Here is a 26,698-nt window from a genome sequence, read left to right as displayed (position 1 = left end):
TCCTGGGTTCAAGCGATTCTCCTGCCTGAGAGGCAGGGTGTCACTTTGTTGCTCAGGCTGGAGTGCAGTGATTCCACCACTGATCAGTTGTAGTTTTGAATTTCTTATGTTTGTGACCTAGGCCAGTTCACATCTCCTTAGGCAACCTAGTCTAGTGGTCTCCTATTCCCAGGAGGTTACCATTTATATATTTATTTATTTTAATTTATTTTATTTTATTTATTTATTTTTTTTGAGACGGACTCCCAGGCTGCAGTGCAGTGGCACGATCTCGGCTCACTGCAGTCTCCGCCTCACGGGTTCAAGCGATTCCCCTGCCTTAGCCTCTCGAGTACCTGGGACTACAGGCGTACGCCACCCTGCCCGGCTAATTTTTTTTTGTATTTTAGTAGAGACAGGGTTTCACCGTATTGGTCAAGATGGTCTCGATCTCCTGACCTCGTGATCCGCTCGCGTTTGCCTCCCAAAGTGCTGGGATTACAGGCATGAGCCACCGCACCTGGCCTATTTATTTATTTATTGAGACGATGTCTCATTCTTTTAACCTGGCTGGGGAACAGTGGCATAATAGTATCTCACTGCAGCCTTGAACTCCCAGTCTCAAGGGATCCTCTAGCTTCAGCCTCCCCAGTAGGTAGGACTACAAGTTCATGCCACTGCATGCGGCTCTTTGTTTTTTCATTTATTCTTTTACTAAATTTACAAATAAATATTGTATATATTTATCATGTACGACATGAAGTTTTCAAATGTGTATACACTGTGTAATTGGAGTTATCATTCTTTTTACAATTGGTATCAATGGGAACACTCCACTGTCTCGATTCCTGTGGTATGTCTAATGAGCTGTTTCAAGGTTTTACAAAATTAGTCTGTAGTCCCAGTTTCTCTAGAGCTGAGGCAGGAGACTTGCTTCAGCCCAGCACTTCAAAATCAGGCTTGGCAACATAGAGAGACCCTGTCTCTACAAAAAATAGGAAAAATATAAATTAACCAGACGTGGTTACAGGCGCCTGTAGACCCAGCTACTCAGAAGGGTGAGATGGAAGGATAACTTGAACCTGGCAGTTCGAGGCTACAGTGAGCCGTTATCGTGCCACTGCACTCCAGCCTGGGGAACAGAGTGAGACCTTGTCTCAAAAAAAAAAGAAAATAAAGTAGATAAATAAGGATTAGAGGAGGGAATAGGGAGTGATTGCTTAAACAGGGCACAGCATTTCTCTTTGGGGTTTTGAAAATGCTCTGGAAGTAGAGAATGGCTATGTTGTACAACAGTACAAATAAACTAAAAACCACTGAATTGTACACTTTTCTTCTTCTTCTTCTTCTTCTTCTTTTTTTCTGAGATGGAGTTTCACTACTATTGCCTAAGGTGGAGTGTAGCGGCACAATCTTGGCTCACTGCAACCTCTGCCTCCCGGGTTCAAGCGATCCTCCCGCCTCAGCCTCCTGAGTAGCTGGGATTACAGGCACCCTCCACCACACCCAGCTAATTTTTGTATTTTTAGTAGAGACGGGGTTTTGCCCTGTTGGCCAGGCTGGTCTTGAACTCCTGATCTCAGGCGATCTGCTTGTCTAGGCCTCCCAAAGTGCTGGGATTACAGGTATGAGCTACTGCGCCCAGCTGAATTGTACACTTTGCAACTGTAAAGTGATGGATTTCATGTAATATAAATTCATCTCAATAAGAAAAATTAGGTTGGGTGCAGTGGCTCGTGTCTGTAATCCCAGCACTTTGGGAAGTCAAGGTGAGCAGACCACTTGAATCCAGGAGTTTTGAGACCAGCCTGGGCAACATGGTGATATCCTGTCTCTACAACAAATACAAAAAAAATTAGCCAGGCATGGTGGTATGTGCCTGTGGTCCCAGCTACTCGGGAGGCTGAGCTGGGAGGATCATCTAAGCCTGGGATGTTGAAGCCACGGTGAACTGTGATTGTACCACTGCACTCCAGCCTGGGTGACAGAGTGAGACCCTGTCTCAAAAAAAAAAAAAAAAAATGAAAGAAAGAAAGAAATTGAAACTATAGCAGTTACTCTAAAGACCCAAACACTAAAAATAACCCAATGCCCATGTCCAGCAGAAAAAATAACATTGTTATGTATTTAATCAGTGAACTTACTATACAGTGAGAATGGACTACAAGTATACTTAACAGCTCATTTTGTGAAAACTTAACAAGCTATATACTTATGATTTGTACACCTTTCTATGTGTATGTTCTACTTGAAAACAGTTTGTATCAAAATAATAGGTATGGCTGTGCACGGTGGCTCACACCTGTAATGCCAGCACTTTGGGAGGCTGAGGCGGGCAGATCACCAGAGGTCAGGAGTCCAAGACCAGCCTGGCCAACATTGTGAAACCCCATCTCTATTAAAAATACGAAAATTAGCTGAGTGTGGTGGCTGTAATCCCAGCTACTTGGGAGGCTGAGGAGGAAGATTGCTCGAACCTGGGAGGCAGAGGTTGCAGTGATCTGAGATCACACAACTGCACTCCAGCCTGGGCAACAGAGCAAGACCCCGTCTGAAAAAAAATTAATTAATTAAAACATAAAATAAAAAATAAATAAAATAGATATTGCCTAACGAACACTACCGATGTAAAAGTAGTTTAATTTTTTTTTTTTTTTTTTTTTTTTGAGACAGAGTCTCACTCAGTCACCCAGGCTGGAGTACAGTGGCATGATCTTGGCTCACTGCAACCTCTGCCTCCCGGGTTCAAACGATTCTTCTGCTTCTGCCTCCCAAGTAGCTGGTACTACAGGTGTGCACCACCACGTCCTGCTAATTTTTGTATTTTTAGTAGAGACAGGGTTTCACCATATTGGCCATGCTGGTCTTGAACTCCTGACCTTGTGATCCGCCCACCTTGGCCTCCCAAAGTGATAGGATTACAGGCATGAGCCACCACCCCTGGCCTTTGATTTTGTTTCTTGGAGAAGAGGTCTCATTTTGTCACCCAGGCTGGAGTATAGTAGCACAGTCCTGGCTCATTGGAACCTCCACCTCCTGTGCTGAAGCGATGCTGTCGCCATCAGCCTCCCGGGTAGCTGGGGCCGCAGGTGTGCAGCACCACACCTGACTAATTTTTTTTGTATTTTTGGTAGAGACTGGGTTTCACCATCTTGCTCAGGCTGGTCTTGAATTCCTGGGCTCAAGCGATCCTTCCATCTTGTCCTCCCAAAGTGCTGCGATTACAGGTGTGAGTCACTATGCCTAGCCTAGTTGTCTTTTCTTTTTGTATATTATGTCCTTTTGGTATTTTATGACTTTGCTGAATGTGTGAAAAGCAAAAATAATATTTTAGGCTGTATCCACAGGGGCTTTACATTTAGTGCTATTAAATTTTAATCTTCTATGGCTGTTATTCAGATATTTAAGTAGATGACATAAGTAATTTCTGTATTTTACAGGCAGATTTTGACAACAAACCAGTAAATGGCCCCAAGTCAGAATCCATGGACTACAGTAGATGTGGTCATGGGGAAGAACAAAAATTGGAATTGAACCCACATACTGTTGAAAATGTAACTAAAAATGAAGACAGCATGACAGGCATCGAGGTGGAGAAGTGGACACAAAACAAGAAATCACAGTTAACTGATCATGTGAAAGGAGATTTTAGTGCTAATGTCCCAGAAGCTGAAAAATCGAAAAACTCTGAAGTTGACAAGAAACGAACCAAATCTCCAAAATTGTTTGTACAAACCATAAGAAATGGCATTAAACATGTACACTGTTTACCAGCTGAAACAAATGTTTCATTTAAAAAATTCAATATTGAAGAATTCGGCAAGACATTGGAAAACAATTCTTATAAATTCCTAAAAGACACTGCAAACCATAATAACGCTATGAGCTCTGTTGCTACTGATATGAGTTGTGATCATCTCAAGGGGAGAAGTAACGTTTTAGTATTCCAGCAGCCTGGCTTTAACTGCAGTTCCATTCCACATTCTTCACACTCCATCATAAATCATCATGCTAGTATACACAATGAAGGTGATCAACCAAAAACTCCTGAGAATATACCAAGTAAAGAACCAAAAGATGGATCTCCCGTTCAACCAAGTCTCTTATCGTTAATGAAAGATAGGAGATTAACATTGGAGCAAGTGGTAGCCATAGAGGCCCTGACTCAACTCTCAGAAGCCCCATCAGAGAATTCCTCCCCATCAAAGTCAGAGAAGGATGAAGAATCAGAGCAGAGAACAGCCAGTTTGCTTAATAGCTGCAAAGCTATCCTCTACACTGTAAGAAAAGACCTCCAAGACCCAAACTTACAGGGAGAGCCACCAAAACTTAATCACTGTCCATCTTTGGAAAAACAAAGTTCATGCAACACGGTGGTTTTCAATGGGCAAACTACTACCCTTTCCAACTCACATATCAACTCAGCTACTAACCAAGCATCCACAAAGTCACATGAATATTCAAAAGTCACAAATTCATTATCTCTTTTTATACCAAAATCAAATTCATCCAAGATTGACACCAATAAAAGTATTGCTCAAGGGATAATTACTCTTGACAATTGTTCCAATGATTTGCATCAGTTGCCACCAAGAAATAATGAAGTGGAGTATTGCAACCAGTTACTGGACAGCAGCAAAAAATTGGACTCAGATGATCTATCATGTCAGGATGCAACCCATACCCAAATTGAGGAAGATGTTGCAACACAGTTGACACAACTTGCTTCAATAATTAAGATCAATTATATAAAACCAGAGGACAAAAAAGTTGAAAATACACCAACAAGCCTTGTCACATGTAATGTACAGCAAAAATACAATCAGGAGAAGGGCACAATACAACAGAAACCACCTTCAAGTGTACACAATAATCATGGTTCATCATTAACAAAACAAAAGAACCCAACCCAGAAAAAGACAAAATCCACCCCATCAAGAGATCGGCGGAAAAAGAAGCCCACAGTAGTAAGTTATCAAGAAAATGATCGGCAGAAGTGGGAAAAGTTGTCCTATATGTATGGCACAATATGCGACATTTGGATAGCATCGAAATTTCAAAATTTTGGCCAATTTTGTCCACATGATTTTCCTACTGTATTTGGGAAAATTTCTTCCTCGACCAAAATATGGAAACCACTGGCTCAAACGAGGTCCATTATGCAACCCAAAACAGTATTTCCACCACTCACTCAGATAAAATTACAGAGATATCCTGAATCAGCAGAGGAAAAGGTGAAGGTTGAACCATTGGATTCACTCAGCTTATTTCATCTTAAAACGGAATCCAACGGGAAGGCATTCACTGATAAAGCTTATAATTCTCAGGTACAGTTAACAGTGAATGCCAATCAGAAAGCCCATCCTTTGACCCAGCCCTCCTCTCCACCTAACCAGTGTGCTAACGTGATGGCAGGCGATGACCAAATACGGTTTCAGCAGGTTGTTAAGGAGCAACTCATGCATCAGAGACTGCCAACATTGCCTGGTATCTCTCATGAAACACCCTTACCGGAGTCAGCACTAACTCTCAGGAATGTGAATGTAGTGTGTTCAGGTGGAATTACAGTGGTTTCAACCAAAAGTGAAGAGGAAGTCTGTTCATCCAGTTTTGGAACATCAGAGTTTTCCACAGTGGACAGTGCACAGAAAAATTTTAATGATTATGCCATGAACTTCTTTACTAACCCTACAAAAAACCTAGTGTCTATAACTAAAGATTCTGAACTGCCCACCTGCAGCTGTCTTGGTGAGTACTTGTGTGGATGTGTTCTTATTTCACCTGCACAAATTACCTCAATCATGACTGAAGCAAATTCTGATTCATCTTTTTTGTGTGATATTTTTTCCCCATTCTTATTCTAACTAAGATGGATTAAGTAAATCTATAACCCATTTTTCTGTGGGAACTTTTGGTTCTGCCACAAGAATGGAAAATTCAACTCGTAATTTGGAAAAACAAACTTGGAAAAGGTAAACCCGCTCAAGTGGAAAAATAGGCTGATATATCTCTCAATGTTGAATGTCTGTCAATTTATTATGCGTAGCATAAGAATGAATTTCGTAGGCCAGGCGCAATGGCTCTTGCCTGTAATCCCAACATTTTGGGAGGCCGAGTCAGATGGATCACTTGAGGTCAAGAGTTCGATACTAGCCTGGCCAACATGGTGAAACCCTGTATCTACTTAAAATTCAAAAATTAGTTGAGCATGGTGGTGCATGCCTGCAATCCCAGCTACTCAGTTGGCTGAGGCAGGAGAATCACTTGAACCTGGGAGGTGGAGGTTACAGTGAGCCAAGATTGTGCCACTCCCCTCCAGCTTGGGCAACAGAGCAAGACCCTGTCTTAAAAAAAAAAAAGAAAGAAATAACTTAATAGTTGATTACAGTTTGTTTATTCTTCCTATATTCAAAAAAATTTCAACTTACAAGCCTTTCATTATATTTTTGTGTGTGTGAGCTAGAAGATACATATAGAGAATGTAAAACATATGTATAAGTTAACAGTTATAAAATATATAGCTGGCAGTTGCCGTCCTACTCTAGAACTGAAGCTGGTTTATGTCTTTTTCAGTGTCTAGTGCTTTTACGCTCTATCCAGTACAAGATCTAATACGGTCTTTTTGTCCAAAGAGCACTTGATATTCTGGAATAATATATTTCTATTTCTCTGCAATACAAAGTGTACTTATGTATAAAGAAATTCCATAATCTTGGCCACTTGAAGAATTCATAAGCCTTTCTGAATTTTAACATATTTTAACAAATTTGTTTAATCCTGATTTCCTATTTCAAAAAATCAAAGAATAACCAGTGTGCTAACATGAGTCATGTGCTAATAGCTGACTCATGGACTGATCCCTAACCAATGTATTTCTACATTTTTGTGCCTTAGGAGTCATTGAAAGAGAACATTCTGAACCAATTAGTTTTATTAGTGTGTTAAAAGCCCTGAGAAAATCTTGCTGGGTAAAGATTCTCAGGCAGATCTTATGAGAAATTTCCTCAGTATTTGAAACATGTGAAAGCTTAATTTGAATCCTGTACTGATTAGTTACTGTCTATGGCCAAATTTCAGGTAAGCACTCTTCTAAGAAACCTGTTGACTCTAATATAGCTGTAAAAAAATAGGGAAATTCAATAGATTGTGTCATTAAAGTTCGTTAGGCTGCTTGAAGCCCCATTACTTTGTTTACCATACAACTATGTTAGAAGAAATTTTGTGAAAAATCTGTTTTGAACCTCATCCAAATAGGTTTAGTTATTGGAAGTCTTACTTAAAATATGGCTCCAAATCACAAAGACTCAAGATTTGCCTTGACCAAAGGTGATGTTTTTATTAGAAGCAGGTGGTTCCATAGGGAGGCTAAGTATATATCACACTGATTTTTTAACAACAGTAGAAAATATAGTGTTGTGTAGTAATAATATTGAATTCTTGTCTTTCCAAAGTACACTTGCTGTTCTGAAATAATATCCTTCCATTTCTCTGCTCATTGTTCAATACACAGTGTTTTTTAGGTTTTTGTTTTGTTTGTTTGTGGATATGAGGTCTCACTTTGTTACTCAGACTGGTCTTGAACTCCTGGGCTCAAGTGATCCTCGTGCCTCAGCTTCCTAAAGTGCTGGGATTACAGACATGAACCACCACACCAGCTAACACACAGTTTTGACAAACTGCAATGTGCCAGTTATCAAGGATAGGCTGTTCTGAGAAGAATCTTACAATTTGGAAAGAGTGACAATGCTGTCTGAGTGGAGTTGAATTGGGAGAAAAAGTTTCTTGAATTAAGGAGAGAAGAATGTAATCATGATAATGGCTTCCATTCTGGAGCTCTTACTACAAGTCTGATATTGTGCTTGCCTTGACTTGTTATTTTCACAGCAGCTCTTCAAAGAGAGGGCTTATTATCCCCATTATACAAATGCAGAAACTGAGGCACAGAGAATTTCATAGCTATCCAGTAACTGAACTGGGACTCAGAGACAGCAGTCTCAACTCCAGAACCTATCCTTATAACATACACTCTGGTGCTTAATAAAGGTGAATTATAAAAGAGAGAACACTTTTCGGCTGGGTGCAGTGGCTCACGCCTGTAATCCCAGCACTTTGGGAGGCCGAGGCGGGCAGATCACGAGGTCAGGAGATGAGACCATCCTGGCTAACACGGTGAAACCCCGTCTCTACTAAAAAATACAAAAAATTAGCCGGGCATGGTGGCAGGTGCCTGTAGTCCCAGCTACTTGGGAGGCTGAGGCAGGAGAATGGCGTGAACTGGGAGGCACAGCTTGCAGTGAGCCGAGATCACGCCACTGCACTCCAGCCTGGGTGACAGAGCGAGACTCCGTCTCAAAAAAAAAAAAAAAAGGGCGAGAACACTTTTCTAAATATCCTTACAAGTGGAAATAAGGCCTGTAGTTCAACAAACACGTGCCTTTAAAGTTTATATACCTGAGCTAGACTACTTTTTCTATGTGCATGGTTCTAAAAGGGTGATTGTCTAGTTTGAAGACCCTTTCCTTATGCAAAATAACTAGTCACAGCATATAGGAATAGACAGCCAGGCATTCAAAGTTGAATAAATACCTGCAGGGGACTCAGCTGTTTTATCTACTGTCACTAACATGTCATTAGTAAATCATTACATGTGAGTTTATTGTGCTCATTGTGTACAAAAAGGCACTTAAAGACAGAGAAACAAAAAGTTACTTACCCAGTCACTTTTTATCAAATCATCCCAAGTAGTACCATCCATATCTGAGGGTAAAGAATTTCCATGGTGGAATTATGTTCTAGCAAAATAATCTCTAGATTAGGATTCCTCAAACTGAGCAGTATTGGTGTTTTATCCTTCGTAATTCTTTGTTGTGGGGAGCTGTCCTGTGCATTGTGGGATGTTTAGCAGCCTCTCTATCTTCCACCCACTAGATGCCAGTAGTAATGCACACACATAACTGCCGAATTGTCACAACCAAAAATGTCTCCAGGTATTTCCATGAGTCCCCTTAGCGGCAACATTCCCCTGGTTCAGAATCACTGCTGTAGATCACTAAGAATAAGATAAAATCTGTCAAGTGTATCTTACTTAAGAAGCCACAGAAGTAGGCTGGGTGCCGTGACTCACACCTGTAATCCCAGCACTTTGGGAGGGGGAGGTGGGTGGGTCACCTGAGGTCAGGAGTTCGAGACCAGCCTGGCCAACATGGTGAAGCTAAAAGTACAAAATTAGCCAGGCATGGTGGTGCATGCCTGTAATCCCAGCTACTTGGGAGGCTGAGACAGGAGAATCGCTTGAACCCAGGAGGCGAAGATTGCAATGAGCCAAGATCTCATCACTGTGCTCCAGCCTGGGCAACAAGAGTGAAACGCCATCTCAAAAAAATAATAATAAAAAAAAAAAGGTGAAAAAGGAAGCCACAGAAGTAATTCCCCTAGTATTTGACATCCAATGAAAATGACTTTTTGGTGTAGGTATACCATGGCTAGAAATTCATGAAACGCAGAAATTCCCCAGTAATTCTTGTTACACATGAGTCTAAGGGGCCAAGTTAAAAATAGCATTTTTTAAGAAACATAAAATTCATGCTCACAAAAATTCAAGTGGTGCAGAAATACGACGCAAACATCTTCCTATACTCCCATTCTATACAAAAGAACATTATTGATTTACAAAAATTTAAAACAATCTTTCTGCTTGGTTTTTTAATATAATGATATTGTGGATTTTTAAATGTTTTATAAATATTATTGTTTCAATAGATTTATTGTATTCCACTATATAAACATCCCATAATTTATTTAAACCACATGTTATTGACAGATGTTGAGTGTTTTGCTCTCTTTTTGATATTACAAATAATTGTAACAAGCAACATTCTTTTGTAATTGTGCAAATGTATAGTAGAATAAATTGTCTGCAATGAAATTGCTCAATTTTCCCAGCACTTTGGGAGGCACAAGGTCAGGAGATCGAGACCATCCTGGCTAACATGGTGAAACCCCGTCTCTACTAAAAAATACAAAAAAAAAATTAGCCGGGCGTGGTGGCGGGCGCCTATAGTCCCAGCTACTTGGGAGGCTGAGGCAGAATGGTGTGAACCCGGGAGGCGGAGCTTGCAGTGAGCCGAGATCGTGCCACTGCACTCCAGCCTGGGTGACAGAGCAAGACTCTGTCTCAGAAAAAAAAGGGGATTGCTCAATTTTAATAGGATTCTAAGGGCAACCTTTAACATTTATTGTTCTTGGATAACTTTTAGTATTACACCTCAATTAATACAGATTTTTTTTTTAAGCAGGAGATAGGAGTATAAATATGACCCACATCTTAAAATATTTTTTTTCTCCTCTGATTTTCAGAGGAAGAAAGAATTCGTTAGGGGCAGGAAGAAAGGAACATTAAAAGTTAAATTCCATGGGCTGTTGTCCTTGCCTTTAATTATCAAATCTTACCAAAACCTTGTCAAGATTCATGGTTCTGAATTGAGGGGGAACAAAAAGTATAAAAATAGCTTCTCCTGTCCCCTATGCAATTCTGTAAAGCTTTGGGTCTAATAATCTTATTCCTTCCACAGATCGAGTTATACAAAAAGACAAAGGCCCATATTATACACACCTTGGGGCAGGACCAAGTGTTGCTGCTGTCAGGGAAATCATGGAGAATAGGTGAGGAAATACGCTTCCCTGTTAAAATCATTCTTACTGTGGATCTGACTCAACGGAGATAAATCATCTCTAAGAACAAACGCCGTGATTGAAAAATGATCAGGAGTATGAGTTGGATGTTTCTTAGGGCCCAACAAAAGAGGGGTGTCCTCGTGTCCCTACTGAGCCACCCATCATACAAGCTGTTGGGCACATAAAAGCACCCACAAAGCAAGACTAGTTGTCTTTGATAAACTCAGAAGTACTTTTTATATATTGCATAATGGTAGAAATAGGTCAAATTACCACCCTTGACACTGCATACCCTACATTCCCATTGCTTGTCTGGCACTCAGCCTATTTTTTAAAGAGTGATCTTTGAGGATAAGTGAGTAGGACCGGTTAACAAATTAAAATACCTGCCACACAAAAGCAAATGTTTAACAAGAGTAAATTATGAAGAGTGTCTGATTTTTGAACTTCTGTACATCTATATCTTATATACATTAAGATGTTCAAAGCCAAAGCCTTCAAGTACAGATTGCAATTAATTAGTACATTCCCTTCACTGTGTTTTATACTCAGGTATGGTCAAAAAGGAAACGCAATAAGGATAGAAATAGTAGTGTACACCGGTAAAGAAGGGAAAAGCTCTCATGGGTGTCCAATTGCTAAGTGGGTAAGTATTTCCTATTTATACATTTTTTTGAAGCTTGTTATTCCAGAGCTGATATTTATACGTTTACAATAGCCAGAGTGATCTTTATTTTATTTATTCATTTATTTATTTAATTTTTGAGACAGGGTCTTTGTCGCCCCGGCTGGATTGCAGTGGTGCAATCACACCTCACTGCAGCCTTGATCTCCCAGGCTCAAGCAATCTTTCCACCTTAGCCTCCAAGTAGTTAAGACTTGCCACCAAACCCGGCTAATATATATATATATTTTTTTTTAGTGGAGAGCTCAAGTGATCCTCCCGCCTCAGTCCCCTAAAGTGCTGGGATTACAGGCGTGAGCTACTGTACTGGGCCAGATTTTTTAATAGATTTTTAAGTAAATTGGCCATTTGTGATGAAAGTTGCAAATATATTTTCTCAGTTTGTTGTGGTTTTACCAGTTAGATTTTTTTTTTTTTTTTGACTGTAATCAGCTTTTTCATCTTTTATAGCTTTAGGGTATTTTATCTTAATTAGAAAAATCTTTACCACTTGTAGGTTATAAATCTTTCATTTTCTTTTGTAGTATTTTAATGATTTTATTTTTTTCTATGATGAAGTATTTTATATTTATCCTGGTTTAGAGTATTGGTAGCTATGTACACTTCTCCAGATGGCTACTCAGTTATCCAACACCACTCATTTAATTGTACATCTCTTCATTATTGATGTGTATTTGTTTATATGTGAGAATTCCCTATTGTGTTAAATCACTGTCTTTAATCAGCATGAGATTGCTCGAATTATTTAGATTTTATAATGTTTCCATGTCTGATTCCTTTTAATTTTTCAAAAGTAGTCTGACTATACTGGTTTATTTTATGATATTAGTATATAAATACCACGTTTCATTGCAAGAATAAAATCCTACTGGTATTTTTATTGGAATCATATTAACAGAATTTGGAGAATTTACATATATTTCATGTTCAGTCTTCCTATTCTACATATTGCATCTTTACATTTACATATGCCTTCTTTTGTCCTTTAGGACCATTTTAAGGTAGAATTTAAGGGAGAATTTACATGTTTCTTGTTTTTGTACATATTTCTCGTGTGTATCCTCTAATACAGTTAGTCCAACAGACTAACTCTAATTTTATATTGCTTTAGTAACGATGGTCTCCTTACTTTGTTTCTCTCTTCCCATGGGGATCTTTCCAGGGTTTTCCCATTAAGTGTGGGTTGTCGGCCCAGCACGGTGGCTCACGCCTGTAATCCTAACACTTTGGGAGGCCGAGGCGGTCAGATCACCAGAGGTCAGGAGTTCAAAACCAGCCTGGCCAACATGGTGAAACCCCGTCTCTACTAAAAATACATAAATTAGCTGGGCATGGTGATGGGCACCTGTAGTCCCAGCTACTTGGGAGGCTGAGGCAGGAGAATCGCTTGAACCCAGGAGGCAGAGGTTGTAGTGAGCCAAGATCGGGCCACTGCACTCCAGCCTGGGCAACAAGAGCAAAACTGTCTTCAAAAAAAAAAAAAAAAAAAAAAAAAGCATGGATTGTCAGGGAATGCCTTTCGTGGGAGGGAACATTTAAGCTGAGAAAGGAGTGACAAAAAACAAAAAAGAGCTAAGTAGGCAGAGGATATGCAGGAAGTAGCATTCCTAAGCAGAGAAAACAGCAAGAGCAAAGGTCTTGGGTTTAGAAATAAGAGTCCAGTAAAGAAAATCTAAGCAGAGTCATTTGAAATTAAGGGGATAGGCCTGGTGCAGTGGCTCACGCCTGTAATCCCAGCACTATGGGAGGCTGAGTGGGGCAGATCATCAGAGGTCAGGAGATCAAGCCTACCCTGGCTAACATGGTGAAACCCCATCTCTACTAAAAATAGAAAAAATTAGCCAGACGTGGTGGCGCGAGCCTATAGTCCCAGCTACTCGGGAGGCTGAGGCAGGAGAATCGCTTGAACCCCCGAGGTGGAGGTTGCAGTGAGCCTAGATCGTGCCTCTGCACTCCAGCCTGGGCGACAGAGTGAGACTCCGTCTCAAAAAAAACAAAAATGAAAAATGAAATTAAGGAGATAATTAATAGAACCAGGTGGGGGTAAAAAGGTGAATGATTTTGTAGGCCATAGTGAGGAGCTGAGGTTTTAGCCCATGAGTAACATGAAGGCCTTCATGTTTGAATAACAAACAGGTATTATCTCCTGCAGTTTTAGTGGGTTAGGAATCCAAGTGGTGCTTCTGACATAGGCTCCTATGAGGATGCAATCATCTGAAAACTTGACTGGGGGAGAGTGGTGCAGCTGGAAGACCCACTTCCAAGCTCCCTTACAGGAGGCCTTAGCTCTTTGATGGCTGTTGGCTGGAGGCCTCAGTTCCTCCTCATCTTAAATGTTTTCATAACACAGCAGCTTGGTTTCCCCCAGAGTGAGTGAATCAAAAGAGAGCAAGAAGGAAACTACAGTGTCTTTCTTTTATCACCTCAAGAGGTTGAGGCCAGGAGTTCAAGGTCACAGTGTACTGTGGTGGCTCCTGTGAATCCATAGCCAGCCACTGCACTCCAGCCTGAGCAACATAGCAAGACCCCACATCTCTTTTTTTTTTTTTTTTTTTAAAGAAAGAAACAAAGAAAATAAACTAGATTCTCAGAAGCCCCAGTTATAAATCTCCCATCCTGGCTTTGTGGTAATAATTTTCTTGCTTTCCACCTTTCACTGCTACTTACATATTTCTCAAACAGTATAGTTTTATTTTGTTTTGTTCTTTTGTGTCTGGCCTATCCATAGTACCTTGTATATTTGAAGTAAATCACACAATTGGTTCTCAATATCTGGCGCTCATAGTTGTTACCAATTTATTGAGCTATATCTGTTAGCTATTTCTGAATTGTTCACTCCTTTGTCTATTAAGTGGTAAGGAATCAATATGTCCTCATGTTGTGGCAGCTGGCTTCTCCTACAGTGAGTCCAAAGGAGAGAAATGTAACTAGGCTTATTGGTGGGATTAGGGTGATTTCTTTTTCCTCTCTTTAAAACCTTTTCTAATATAATAATAATGACAGTGATATAAAGAATTGTAGTGTATAGTTTTTTTGTTTTTGTTTTTGTTTTTCCTTAAGAAGGCAAATATAAATGCTGTAGCTTAAAGATTGCAGTAACAACTTTCTATTAGTATTTTTCCCTAGCGAAATTTTATTTGTTTGTTTTGGATATCTGTCTGTGTTGCCTGGGCTAGAGTGCACTAACCCAGGGGACCCCAACCCCTGAGCCATGGGCCAATAGGAACCTGACTTCATGGCAGAAGGTGAGCGGCAGGAGAGCAAGTGAAGCTTCATCTGTATTTACAGCCACTCCTCATTGCTAGTATTACCACCTGAGCTCTGCCTTCTGTCAGATCAGCAGTGGGATTAGACTCTCATAGGACTGCAAACCCTGTTGTCAACTGTACATTCGAGGGATGTAGGTTGTGCTCTCCTTATGAGAATCTGATGCTTGATGACCTGTCACTGTCCCACCTCACCTCCAGATGGGACTGTCTAGTTTTAGGAAAACAAGCTCAGGGCTCCCACTGATTCTTTATTATGATGAGTTGTATAATTACTTTATTATATATTACAATGTAATAATAATAGAAATAAAGTGCACAATAAATGTAACGTACTCGAATCATCCCAAAACCTCTGCCCCTGGCCCCACCTCTGTGGAAAAATTGTCTTCCATGAAATGACAGACTCTGGCTGTTGCCCAGGCTGGAGTGCAGTGGCTCAATCTCGGCTCACTGCAAGCTCTGCCTCCTGGGTTCACACCATTCTCCTGCCTCAGCCTCCTGAGTAGCTGGGACTACAGGCGCCTGCCACCACACCTGGCTAATTTTTTGTATTTTTAGTAGAGACGCGGTTTCACTGCGTTAGCCAGGATGGTCTTGATCTCCTAACCTCATGATCTGCCCACCTCAGCCTCCCAAAGTGCTAAAATAGGTTTTTTAACGGATTATATGTCAGAAAAATCGTAATGTTAGTCAAACTTTATTTTTCCAAACTTTCCAGGTTATCTTACTTAAAATATTCATATCGTTTACTGCTTTTGCATAGAGCAATGCCGAGCCTAGAATTAGCACTCAATAAATTTGTGTTGAGTGAATGAATATGGAGCTTAAATATGGCTATTTAGAAAATGTATTTTAGGGCTGGGTGAGGTGGCTCACGTCTGTAATCCCAGCACTTTGGGAGGTCGAGGCGGGTGGATCACCTGAGCTCAGGAATTTGAGACCATCCTGGACAATACGGTGAAACTCCATCTCTAGTAAAATACAAAAAATTAGCCAGGCATGGTGGCACGTGCCTATAGTCCCAGCTACTCAGGAGGCTGAGGCACGAGAATCACTTGAACCCAGGAAGCGGAGGTTGCCGTCAGCCAAGATGGTGCCACGGCACTCCAGCCTGTGCAACATCCAGAGTCTATCTCCAAAAAAAAAAAAAAAAAAAAAAAAATTCCCATTTGGGTGCGGTGGCTCATTTCTGTATATCTGTAATCCCAGCACTTTGGGAGGCTGAGGCGGGAGGACCACTGGAGCCCAGTAGTTGGAGACCAGCTTGGACAACATAGTGAGACTCTACCAAAAAAAAAATTTTTTTTTTTTTTTGAGACGGAGTCTCGCTCTTTCGCCCAGGCTGTAGTGCAGTGGCTTGATCTCGGCTCACTGCAAGCTCCACCTCCCGAGTTCATGCCATTCTCCTGCCTCAGCCTCCCGAGTAGCTAGGACTACAGGCGCCTGCCACCACAACTGGCTAATTTTTCGTATTTTTAGTAGAGACGGGGTTTCGCCGTGTTAGCCAGGATGGTCTCGATCTCCCGACCTCATGATCCACCCACCTCAGCCTCCCAAAGTGCTGGGATTACAGGTGTAAGCCACCACGCCCGGCCAAAAATTTTTTTAAATTAGCCAACTGTGATGGTGTGCGCCTGTGGTCCCAGCTACTCTGGAGGCTGGACGATTGCTTGAGCATGGGAAGAGGAGGTTGCAGTGAGCCATTATTGGGCCACTACACTCTAGCCTGAGTAACGGAATGAGCCCTGCCTACAGAGAGAAAAGAAAGTTGAGTATCTTGAATTTGAATTGGTATCTTGAAATAGTATGGCTGTGGTATTCATTATTAGCTATATTCTGAGGCATGAGAAACTGAGGATTAGAGCTGGGAATCTGCTGGAGTTGTCCACCCCAAGCTTAAACTTTAGGTAGAGGTTGAATGAAAATTGGAATTAAAAAATGTCCATGAAGGAAGGTGGGAAAAATTTTAAAACAATTTAAAAAAAGAATTAGATTTGTCTGTATTCTACATAGTTTGTAGAACTTTACCATGAGGTTATTTTGAATGACACTAGTGCAATTGGGTGGACTATACGTGGGTGAGGGAGGAAATGAAGGTCAAAAATTTTGAACTAAGAAATCGAATATACACATACAGCCAGTGAATTACATTGCTCCAAATTTACTTTTCATCTTGGATAGTGTACCTTTTTTGTGTATTTGTTATAAAACATTAATCTATATCAAGCATCGTTTCATGATTTCATTTTTTAAAATCTCCATGTATATGCTTAGGTTTGTTAATAGTATTAAAGTTCTGTCCTAAACTGCCCCCTCACCTTTTTTTTAAGTTGTGTTTCTCTTGTCTTCTTTTTTTTGAATCTTGCTCTGTTGCCCAGGCTTGAGTGCAGTGGCACAATCTCGGCTCACTGCAACCTCTGCCTCCCAGATTCAAGTGATTTTCCTGCCTCAGCCTTCACCATGTTGCCCAGGCTGGTCTCAAACTCCTGACCTCAAGTGATCCACCCTCCTCCACCTCCCAAAGTGCTGGGATTACAGGCGTGAGCCACCGCGACAGCCCTCTTGTCTTCTTTGCTTGGAAGAGAGATCTATTGCTTCTCTTTTTAATGATCACACACAAAAAGTCTAACAGCAAATTCTAACTGGCCAGCACCACTTTCTTAGCCATTCTTATGTCGTTTTGCCTATGTTCTCAACACCGTTTTATTCTTCTCTTGAAATGTTTCCTTGCCAGGTGGCCATTAAAACTCTCACATAATTATAGTCTTTGGCAGAGATTTTTGACTCTTTTTCTCTGCTGTCACTTTGGATCTTGTCAGAAACAAGTTATCTTGTTCTTCAGTAGATTTTGAAGAAAAGGGTAATGTAGTTTCTTAGATGCACCTTAGATGTTCAAGGAGAATCACTTGAACCTAGGAGGCAGAGGTTGCAGTGAACTGAGATTGTGCCACTGCCCTCCAGCCTGGGTGATAGCATGAGACCCTGTCTCAAGAAAAAAACAAAAAAAAAAAATAGTATTTTAAAAATTAGCTGGATGTCGTGAGTAAATCACATTTAAGAATTTCCCAGCTGGCCAGCGTGGTGGCTCATGCCTGTAAACCCAGCACTTTGGGAGGCTGATGCAGGCAGATCACTTGAGACCAGGAGTTCAAGACCAGGCTGGCCAACGTGGTGAAATCCCGTCTTTGCTAAAAATACAAAATTAGCCGGGCGTGGTGGCGTAAGCCTGTAATCCCAGCTACTCAGGAGGCTGAGGCAGGAGTATAACTCTTTGTATACTTCCCCTCTTGAGCTTCTGGGGTAATGGCAGAAGTAGGTAGAAGAAGTCAAACAGTGGATGGCCTCGTTGGCCCCGATGCCTGAGTGCTTCACATTGGGCATCATATGATGAGTTCCCCTCTGTGCGATTGTGTATTAGTCAATAGAGCAGATGTGACAATGAATACCTACAAGTGATTTTTTTTTCTTTGGAGATGAAGTCTTGCTCTGTTGCCCAGGGTGGAGTACAGTGGTGTGATCTTGGCCCTTTGCCTCCCAGGTTCAAGCCATTCTCCAGCCTCAGCCTCTCGAGTAGCTGGGATTACAGGCATGTGCCACCATGCTCAGCTAATTTTTGTATTTTTAGTAGAGGTGGGGTTTCACCATGTTACCCAGGCTGGTCTCAAACTCCTGACCTTAAGTGATCCACCCACCTTGGCCTCCCAAAATGCTGTGATTACAGGCATGAGCCACTGTGCCCGGCCAATATTAAACTGACTTACATGTTTTTCTTTACTTAAGCTTATTGTCTACTAAAGTACCATTAGTAGTCTTTTTATGTTAGTTTGTTTACTCGCTTATAGAGTTCATTTTTTAAGGAAATTTTAATTCAAGTATAATATACACACAGAAAAGTATACATACCATAAGGTACAGCCCAGTGAAATTGTACAAAGTGAACATACCTATGTGACCAGTGGCCAGATCAAGACATTACCAAAACTTCAGAACCCCGTTGTGTGAACTCAGTCATTAATCCCTTTACAAAGGTTGAATTGTATTGTAAAAGTCTCATTTTCTTGTAATATGTAGATAGCTTTAAATGATGTTAACTGGTGACATTTTGGAGGAGTTGGCCACCATAATTTTGTTTTGAAAAATTTACTCTACTTTGTCTCTTACATGATTATTGATAAAACTCAAAATGACCCTTCTTTGGAAAGATACCCGCTACACTTGACATGAATGTTGCTCCCAGATCTGAATCTGATCTGGAATTTGTATGCTGCCCAGATCATTTGTGGCACTGACAAATCACCCTATTCCCTTTGGGAGCCTTACAAATAAGATAGTGTTACAGGGACTTATTTTTTGCTTTAAAAAAATAATCTTTTAAAAAAATTATAATTTACAGCTTGGATACTTCCGCTTAGTTTGGTTTTTAATTTAATTTAACTTTTTTTAACTTTTTTCTTTTCTTCTTTTTTTTTTTTTTTTTTTTGAGATGGAATTTCACTCTTGTTGCCCAGGCTGGAGTGCAATGGCACAATCTGGGCTTACTGCGACCACCGTCTCCTGGTTTCAAGCAATTCTCCTGTCTCAGCCTGCTAAGTAGCTGGGATTACAGGTGTCCCCCAACCAAGCCCAGATAATTTTTGTATTTTTTAGTAGGGATGGGGTTTCACCATGTTGGCCAGGCTAGTCTCAAACTCCTGACCTCAGGTGATCTGCCTGCCTTGGCCTCCCAAAGTGCTGGGATTACAGGTGTGCCTGGCCAATTTTTTTTTTTTTTTTTTTACTTTTTAAAAAACTATTATTACTTTTCTGAGACAGAGTTTCACTCTTGTCGCCCAGGTTGGAGTGCAATGACGCGATCTCAGCCCACTGAAACCTCTGCCTCCCAGGTTCTAGGGATTGTCCTGCCTCAGCCTCCCAAGTAGATGGTATTACAGGTGCCCACCACCAAGCCCGACTAATTTTTTTTGTATTTTTAGTAGAGATGGGGTTTCACCATGTTGGCCATGCTGGTCTGGAATTCCTGACTTCAGGTGATCCACCCGCCTCGGCCTCCCAAAGTGCTGGGATTACATGCGTGTGCCACCGCGCTAGCCGTTTTAAGCCCTAAAATTTTTTTAAATTGTGTAATCTTGCTCCTTCTAATATTAGTTGTTTTTTGTTTTTTGTTTTTTTTTGAGACAGAGTCTTGCTCTGTCGCCCAGGCTGGAGTGCAGTGGTGCGATCTCGGCTCACTGCAAGCTCCGCCTCCCGGGTTGACGCCATTCTCCTGCCTCGGCCTCCCGAGTAGCTGGGACTACAGGCGCCTGCCACTGCGCCTGGCTAATTTTTTTGTGTGTGTTTTTAGTAGAGACGGGGTTTCACCGTGTTAGCCAGGATGTCCTCGATCTCCTGACCTCGTGATCCGCCCGCCTCGGCCTCCCAAAGTGCTGGGATTACAGGCATGAGCCACTGCACCCAGCCTCTAATATTAGTTTTTAAATTTAAAAATTATATATACACATTATAGATATATTTCAAATTTTAAAAGCCATTACAATTTTATCCTGTGCTTAGAGATTATAATTTTTAGCAGTTTGGGTATACTCAAACTAAGAGTTAGGCTGTGAAAATTTTCTGTTTTTTGAGACAGGGTCTTGCTCTGTCACCCAGGCTAAAAGTACAGTGGCGCAACTCACTGCAGCCTTGACCCAGGCTCAAGCAATCGTCCTTCCTCAGCCTCCCAAGGAGCTGAAACCATAGGCACTCACCACCACGCCAGCTAGTTTTCTGGGGTTTTTTGTAGAGACGGGGTCTCATTTCATTGCCCAGGCTGGTCTTTAACTCCTGGGCTCAAGAAATCCTCCTACCTTGGCCTCCCAATGTGTTGGGGTTACAGGCATGAGCCACCATGCCCAGCCAGAACTTTTTTCTTTTATTTTCTTTGTTAAAAAACAAACAAACAAACAAACAAACAAAAAACAAGTGTTGTGGGTTTTTTAATTAAAAAAAATTTTTTTTTCTTTTTTTTTTTTTTTGTGAGATGGAGTTTCACTGTTGTCTCCCAGGCTACAGTGCAGCAGCACGATTTCAGCTCTCTGCAACCTCTGTGGTTCAAGCGATTCTCATGCGTCAGCCTCCCCAGTAGCTGGAACTACAGGTTGCACCACCACACTCGTCTAACTTTTGTATTTTTAATAGAGACAGGGTTTCACCATGTTGGCCATGCTGGTCTCAAACTCCTGACCTCAGGTGGTCTGCCTGCCCTGGCCTCACAAATTGCTGGGATTACAGGCTTGAACCACTGTGCCCTGCCCTAATTTTTGTATTTTAAGTAGAGGCGGGATTTCACCATGTTGGCCAGGCCAGTCTCGAACTCCTGACCTCAAGTGATCCACCCGCCTTGACCTCCCAAATTACTGAGATTACAGGCATGAGCCACCGTACCCAGCCTGTTGTTAATAGTCAAAAAAATAGAAACAAAATACTAAGCTAAGAGTGATAATTTTTGTCATTGTACACCTAAGGTGAAAGTTGACATCATGATTCAATTTGCATTGTAACTAGCAAAGTTGGATGTCTTTACTTATTATTAATGTTTATTAATAATACATTTTACTTATTATTAATTTTTATTTCTTCCATGAATTCACTCTTCATAGCCTTTTTTTAGGTTACCTTCTATTATACTTTTGTAAATATGTATAATAGACCACATATATATAATATGTGTATGTATAATAGACCATGGCTGGTTTTATCATGGCTGGGCGTGGGGCCTCACACCTGTAATCCCAGCACTTTGGGAGGCTGAAATGCACAGATCGCTTGAGGCCTGGAGTTTGAGACAAACCTGGGCAACACAGGCAGACCTCATCTCTACCAAAAATACAAAGAAGTAGCCAAGCACGGTGGCAAGCACCTGTGGTTCTAGCTACTTGGGAGGGTTAGGCGGAAGGATCGAATGAGCCTGGAGAGCTTTTAAATGATGTTAAAGGCTGCATACAGTGAGCCATGATCGAACCACTGCACTCCAGCCAAGGTGACATAGTGAGACACTGTCTCCAAAAGGAAAAGAAAAGAAAACAAAAAAAGAACAGTTTTAAAAGAACAAACTTCAATTTAGAAGGGCAATTCCCTTATTTGTTTAAAAAACGTTTCTCTTGAGGGTTGGAGAATTACCTGTTGGGTACAATGTTCACTATTTTGGAAGTGAGTATACAAAAAGCCCAAGACTTCACCACTGCCCAATATATCCATGTAATAAAACTGCACTTGTACCCTCTAAATCTTTAAAAACAAATTTTCCTGACATGATGCTCATTTACCCTTCCATATGAACCTTAGAAACACGCTAAATTTGAATAGATTGGGGGAGAGATTTGTGGCTAGACATTTAGGGTTGGCTTTCTCATTTAGGAACACTATTATGTTCTTCCAACTGAACTTTCTTTTATAACCTTCTCTACATTTTTTATAGTTTTATTCTTAGGTTTTTTGCATCTTTCTGTTTTTTAACAACCTTACTGAGATATCAGACTTTAAACCAAACTTCTATCTGGTTATTCCTAGTGTATAGTAAAGCTATTGCATCCTCAGTATATAAGGATCCAATTGTTTTACTCTCTTTAAAAATCAAGTAGATTTTTCTGTGATTCTCTTGAAAAATATTCTAGAAAGACTATTATAGCTATAATAATTGTGTCCTATTATTTTAATACCAGTCATGTATCATATTGTCTATGTTTCAAATAGGACTGTAGAACAATTAGGAAGTCTGTATACCAGCAAGAAGTTAGTGAATATAGTAGAAAAATAATTAAATGTCACCATAGTATTCATTGACATTAGGAATAGATAGTATATTTTTGTACACACAGAACAAGAATGTGTATACCTTTAGTGTTCTCCTGGTTTTTGGAAGGAGGGTAATTAAAAAGCTGTTTAAATACTTGGTTTTTCTGTTTCCTATATGCATGTGACATGACTAGAAGCCAAATTTGCCTGCTATAACAAAAACCTCTACGGGGCTTTGAGCTGCTTCTGTCCAAGCCTTGAGTATTCAAGAATAATCTTAGCTGCAGTTGCCTCTTGGAAATTTAACAGTATCTTTATCACAACACTCTCTTCTCTCTACCAACATAGGTACCTCCTTTTTTTTTTTGAGATGGAGTCTTGCTCCCATCGCGCAGGCTGTAGTGCAGTGTTGCAGTCTTGGCTCGCTGCAACCTCCACCTCCCAAAGTGCTAGGATAACAGGCATGAGCCACGGTGCCAGCCTGGGTAGCTCCTTTTTACTGTGTTTTACTTTGCTAGGTGACAAATATTGTTGGACATATATTCATATGCTCATCATCTATTTTCATATTCTCTATTGTGAAGTGCCTATTCAATTTTTTCGGCCAATTTTCTATGGGGGCAATTCTCTGTATATGTTGTGTCGTATATATTATGCCAAATATATGTAATGTAAATATATATAATGTGTATATATATATCATGTCAAATATGTCATGTAAATATTTCTCCTGCCCTTTTGCTTGCCTTCTTTATTTTTTTATTTTTTTAAATTTTTTTTGAGATGGAGTTTCTGTCACCCATGCTGGAGTGCAGTAGCGAGATCTGGGCTTACTGCAACCTCGGCTTCCCAGGTTCAAGGGATCCTCCCGCCTCAGCCTCCCAAGTAGCTGGGACTGCAGGCAGGTGTCCACACCCGGCTCATTTTTGTGTTTTATTGAAGAGACAAGGTCTCACCATGTTGCCCAAGCTGGTCTCAAATTCCCGACCTCAAGTGATCTAACCACCTCCCAAAGTGCTGGGATTACACGTGTGAGCTACTGCGCCCAGCCTGCTTTTTTTTTTTTTTTTTTTTTTTACTCTGTTGCCCAGGCTGAAGTTCATGATGATAGCCTTGAACTCTCCATCTCAAGCGATCCTCCTGCTTGCCTTCCTTATTTTTTTATTTTATTTTTTGGCGGGGATGGAGTTTCTGTCGCCCATGCTGGAGTGCAGTGGTGCAAGCTGTGCTCACTGCAACCTCGGCTTCCCAGGTTGAAGGGATCCTCCCCCCTCAGCCTTCTGAGCAACTGGGACTACAGGTACATGCCACGATGCCGGGTTTATTTTATTTTTTGTGGAGACTGAGTCTCAGTATGTTGCCCAGGCTGGCCTTGAATTCTTGGCCTCAAGCAATCCTCTCACCTCTACGTTCCGAAATCCTGGCATTACAAGTGTGAGCTGCAGCACCCAGCCTTTTTTATCTTCTCAATTAGCAGATTTGGTGTAAGCCATTTTAAAATGCTTTGCCCACTCCTAGGTCATGAAGATGTTTTCTTCTAAAATTCTTCATTGCTTTATTTTTTGTGTTTAGATACACATTATAATTCAAGTTGATCAGTGTGAGGTAGGGGTCAAGATTCATTTTCTTTCATAAACTTTGGAACAATTGGTCAATTTACACGTACACACACACACACACACACACACATACACACGAACCTCTGATAGGGTTTTGATTGGGGTTGCATTGAATCTAGAGATCAATTTTGGGAAAATTGATGTAATTATAATAATGTCTATTCCATGAATTTATACTCCTCTGCATATAGTTAGTCCTTTGTTTATTTTAATAATAGTTTTAGTTTCCAGAAGCCTTATGGATTTAATATTTAAGCAGTTTATGGAGCTCAGATTTGAATTTAAAGACTCCTAACCATTGTGCTTAATTTTCTATTGTACACTGATGGAAACTTGGAATATCCAGAAAAGGTGCAAATATCATCAGTAAAAAGCTTTTTAGCATTTCCTATACAAAAACTTTATTAATATAAATTCATTGTTAATTTTGACAACTAGAATATTAACCAAAATAATTTTGGTACTATATATATATATAATTTTGCATTTGAGATTATTTGCAAGCACTGTGTTATTATTTGGCTGTAAGAGGACGTATAAATATAGAAAAAATTTTAATATAAATAATTGTGTCTAGGGGGAAGGTCCTAAAGCCAACTCTACTCAAGGGATGCCTTGGTAGCAATGATTGTTAACCATCTGGAGTGACAGAAGAAAGTGATATTGGGTAACTAACTTCTTAAGAAGTTTCATCTCAAGTTTTGTAATATTATAGCAACAAAAAATTATGCTATTGGTTGCTCCATTCTGGTCACATGGATAGGCATTTTCATCATGTCCTGGTTATGTACTGATTAATGTGGTCAATCTCTGCACTTTCTAAATTTTTGATACATGGAGGCAGTTTTAAATGGTTGGATGGTTTTATGTGGTGACAACATTTGTATAGAATTTTTTTTTTTGTAGTTAACACTCAGACCACTGAGCAAATTTTAAATACTGCCGAAGCCTTTTTAACATCCCAATAATTGGATGCAGTATTAAATAAACAAATAAATATTTACAATTAATTTTTCTATTTTGCATTCACCAAGTCAACTAGACCACATTAGTCTTATGAATAAAATGCATATAATGCATCCTTCCAATAACATGTATAAATCATAGAAACCACAGAGGCATTCCTTTGTGTATATTAATTCTTGATAGTAAAATGAGTCACCCAAAGGAAAAGCCATAACATTCCTCAGATGGCCAAAATTAGTTGTCAAGTTTATTTTTAATGTTGGGAGTTCTTGGTTATTTCCATCTGACTACATTAGATGGTTTTTTTCCATCATCTACATTTGTTCCCTTGTGACATTTGTGGAATTTCAGTGCAGTTTTCTACCGGGCCCTCTCTTGTCTGTTGTGCAAACTATAACAGCAGTGAAATAAAACACAGACTGCCTTGTACTACTTCTACAAATAATAACCACGTGTCACAGATTTTTGTTCTGCCTGTTGTTTGTTAGTCATATAGGTTCAGGTACTCTTGTGATGAGTCTCATGGAGGGAATTGTTGAGGCAGTGGAAAGTCCTACAGGGTTTTATCCCTTGAAAAGTAGTAACTTTAAAAAAACTAAAATATGGCCGGGCATGGAGGCACATGTCTGTAATCCCAGATCTTTGGGAGGCCAAGGAAGGGGGATTGCTTGAAGCTAGGAGTTTGAGACCAGCCTTGGTAACATAGTTAGACCCCATCTGTAGAACAAATTTTATAAATTAAGTAAATAAACTAAAATATAATCATGCAGAACATCAAAAGGAATATCCATTGCATTCAAATTTGGCATACTTGTCTTCCATAGATGAATGTATTCTGTTTTTTCAGGTTTTAAGAAGAAGCAGTGATGAAGAAAAAGTTCTTTGTTTGGTCCGGCAGCGTACAGGCCACCACTGTCCAACTGCTGTGATGGTGGTGCTCATCATGGTGTGGGATGGCATCCCTCTTCCAATGGCCGACCGGCTATACACAGAGCTCACAGAGAATCTAAAGTCGTACAATGGGCACCCTACCGACAGAAGATGCACCCTCAATGAAAAGTAATTAAATCTGTTTTATACTGCCTTACCATTCAGATCTCTATTACATATTGGTAAAATTGTTAATTAGCTACCAACTATGTATATTATATGGGAGAATAGGATTTGAGTATTGTGGAATTAAAAAGAATGAACATTTCTGTAAAGAGAGAGTCTCTATTTTATAGTGAGTTAAGGTTAGTTTAAATCATTCTCCTTTGGAATATTACTTCACTGTGACTGGGTGCAGTGGCTCATGCCTGTAATCCCAGCACTTTGGGAGGCCGAGGCAGGAGGATCATGAGGTCAGAAGATCAAGACTATCCTGGCTAATACGTCTCCACTATAAATACAAAAAATTAGCCGGGCGTGGTGGCGGGCGCCTATAGTCCCAGCTATTCAGGAGGCTGAGGCAGGAGAATGGTGTGAACCCGGGAGGCAGAGCTTGCAGTGAGCTGAGATTGTGCCACTGCACTCCAGCCTGGGTGACAGAGCGAGACTCCATCTCAAAAAAAAACAAAAAAGAAAGGAATATTATTTCATTGCTTCCCAAAAAGGGAAGCAATGAAAGAATATTGCTGACCCAACTCACTTCTAGAGTCTGGAGGAAAGGGATTTTGACTTAAAAGAATGGTCTTCCACAGGAGTGTCATATCATTTTGCATTTCCTCTATTCAATGTAAGAGAATATCTGTTTT

General features: G+C 40.4%; 1 protein-coding gene across 4 annotated transcripts in view; it reads left to right on the top strand.

Moving 5' to 3' along the window:
* TET1 (tet methylcytosine dioxygenase 1) overlaps positions 1-26,698 on the top strand; it is a 139,841-nt gene that overhangs the window by 80,321 nt on the left and 32,822 nt on the right. For 3 of the 4 annotated variants that reach the window (XM_031015627.3, XM_031015626.3, XM_055353637.2), the window contains 4 exons: positions 3,420-5,727; positions 10,551-10,641; positions 11,206-11,299; positions 25,810-26,021. In XM_031015627.3, coding sequence (XP_030871487.1) covers positions 3,420-5,727; positions 10,551-10,641; positions 11,206-11,299; positions 25,810-26,021 — 2,705 coding nt within the window. Of the gene's footprint in view, positions 1-3,419; positions 5,728-7,004; positions 7,057-10,550; positions 10,642-11,205; positions 11,300-25,809; positions 26,022-26,698 lie in introns of those variants that run through there. The other variant, XM_055353638.2, reaches the window with a different exon arrangement.

Source organism: Gorilla gorilla, chromosome 8 (genome assembly GCF_029281585.2).
Source record: "Gorilla gorilla gorilla isolate KB3781 chromosome 8, NHGRI_mGorGor1-v2.1_pri, whole genome shotgun sequence".
NCBI lineage: Eukaryota > Metazoa > Chordata > Mammalia > Primates > Hominidae > Gorilla > Gorilla gorilla.
This window is presented reverse-complemented; position numbering and strand designations above follow the sequence as displayed.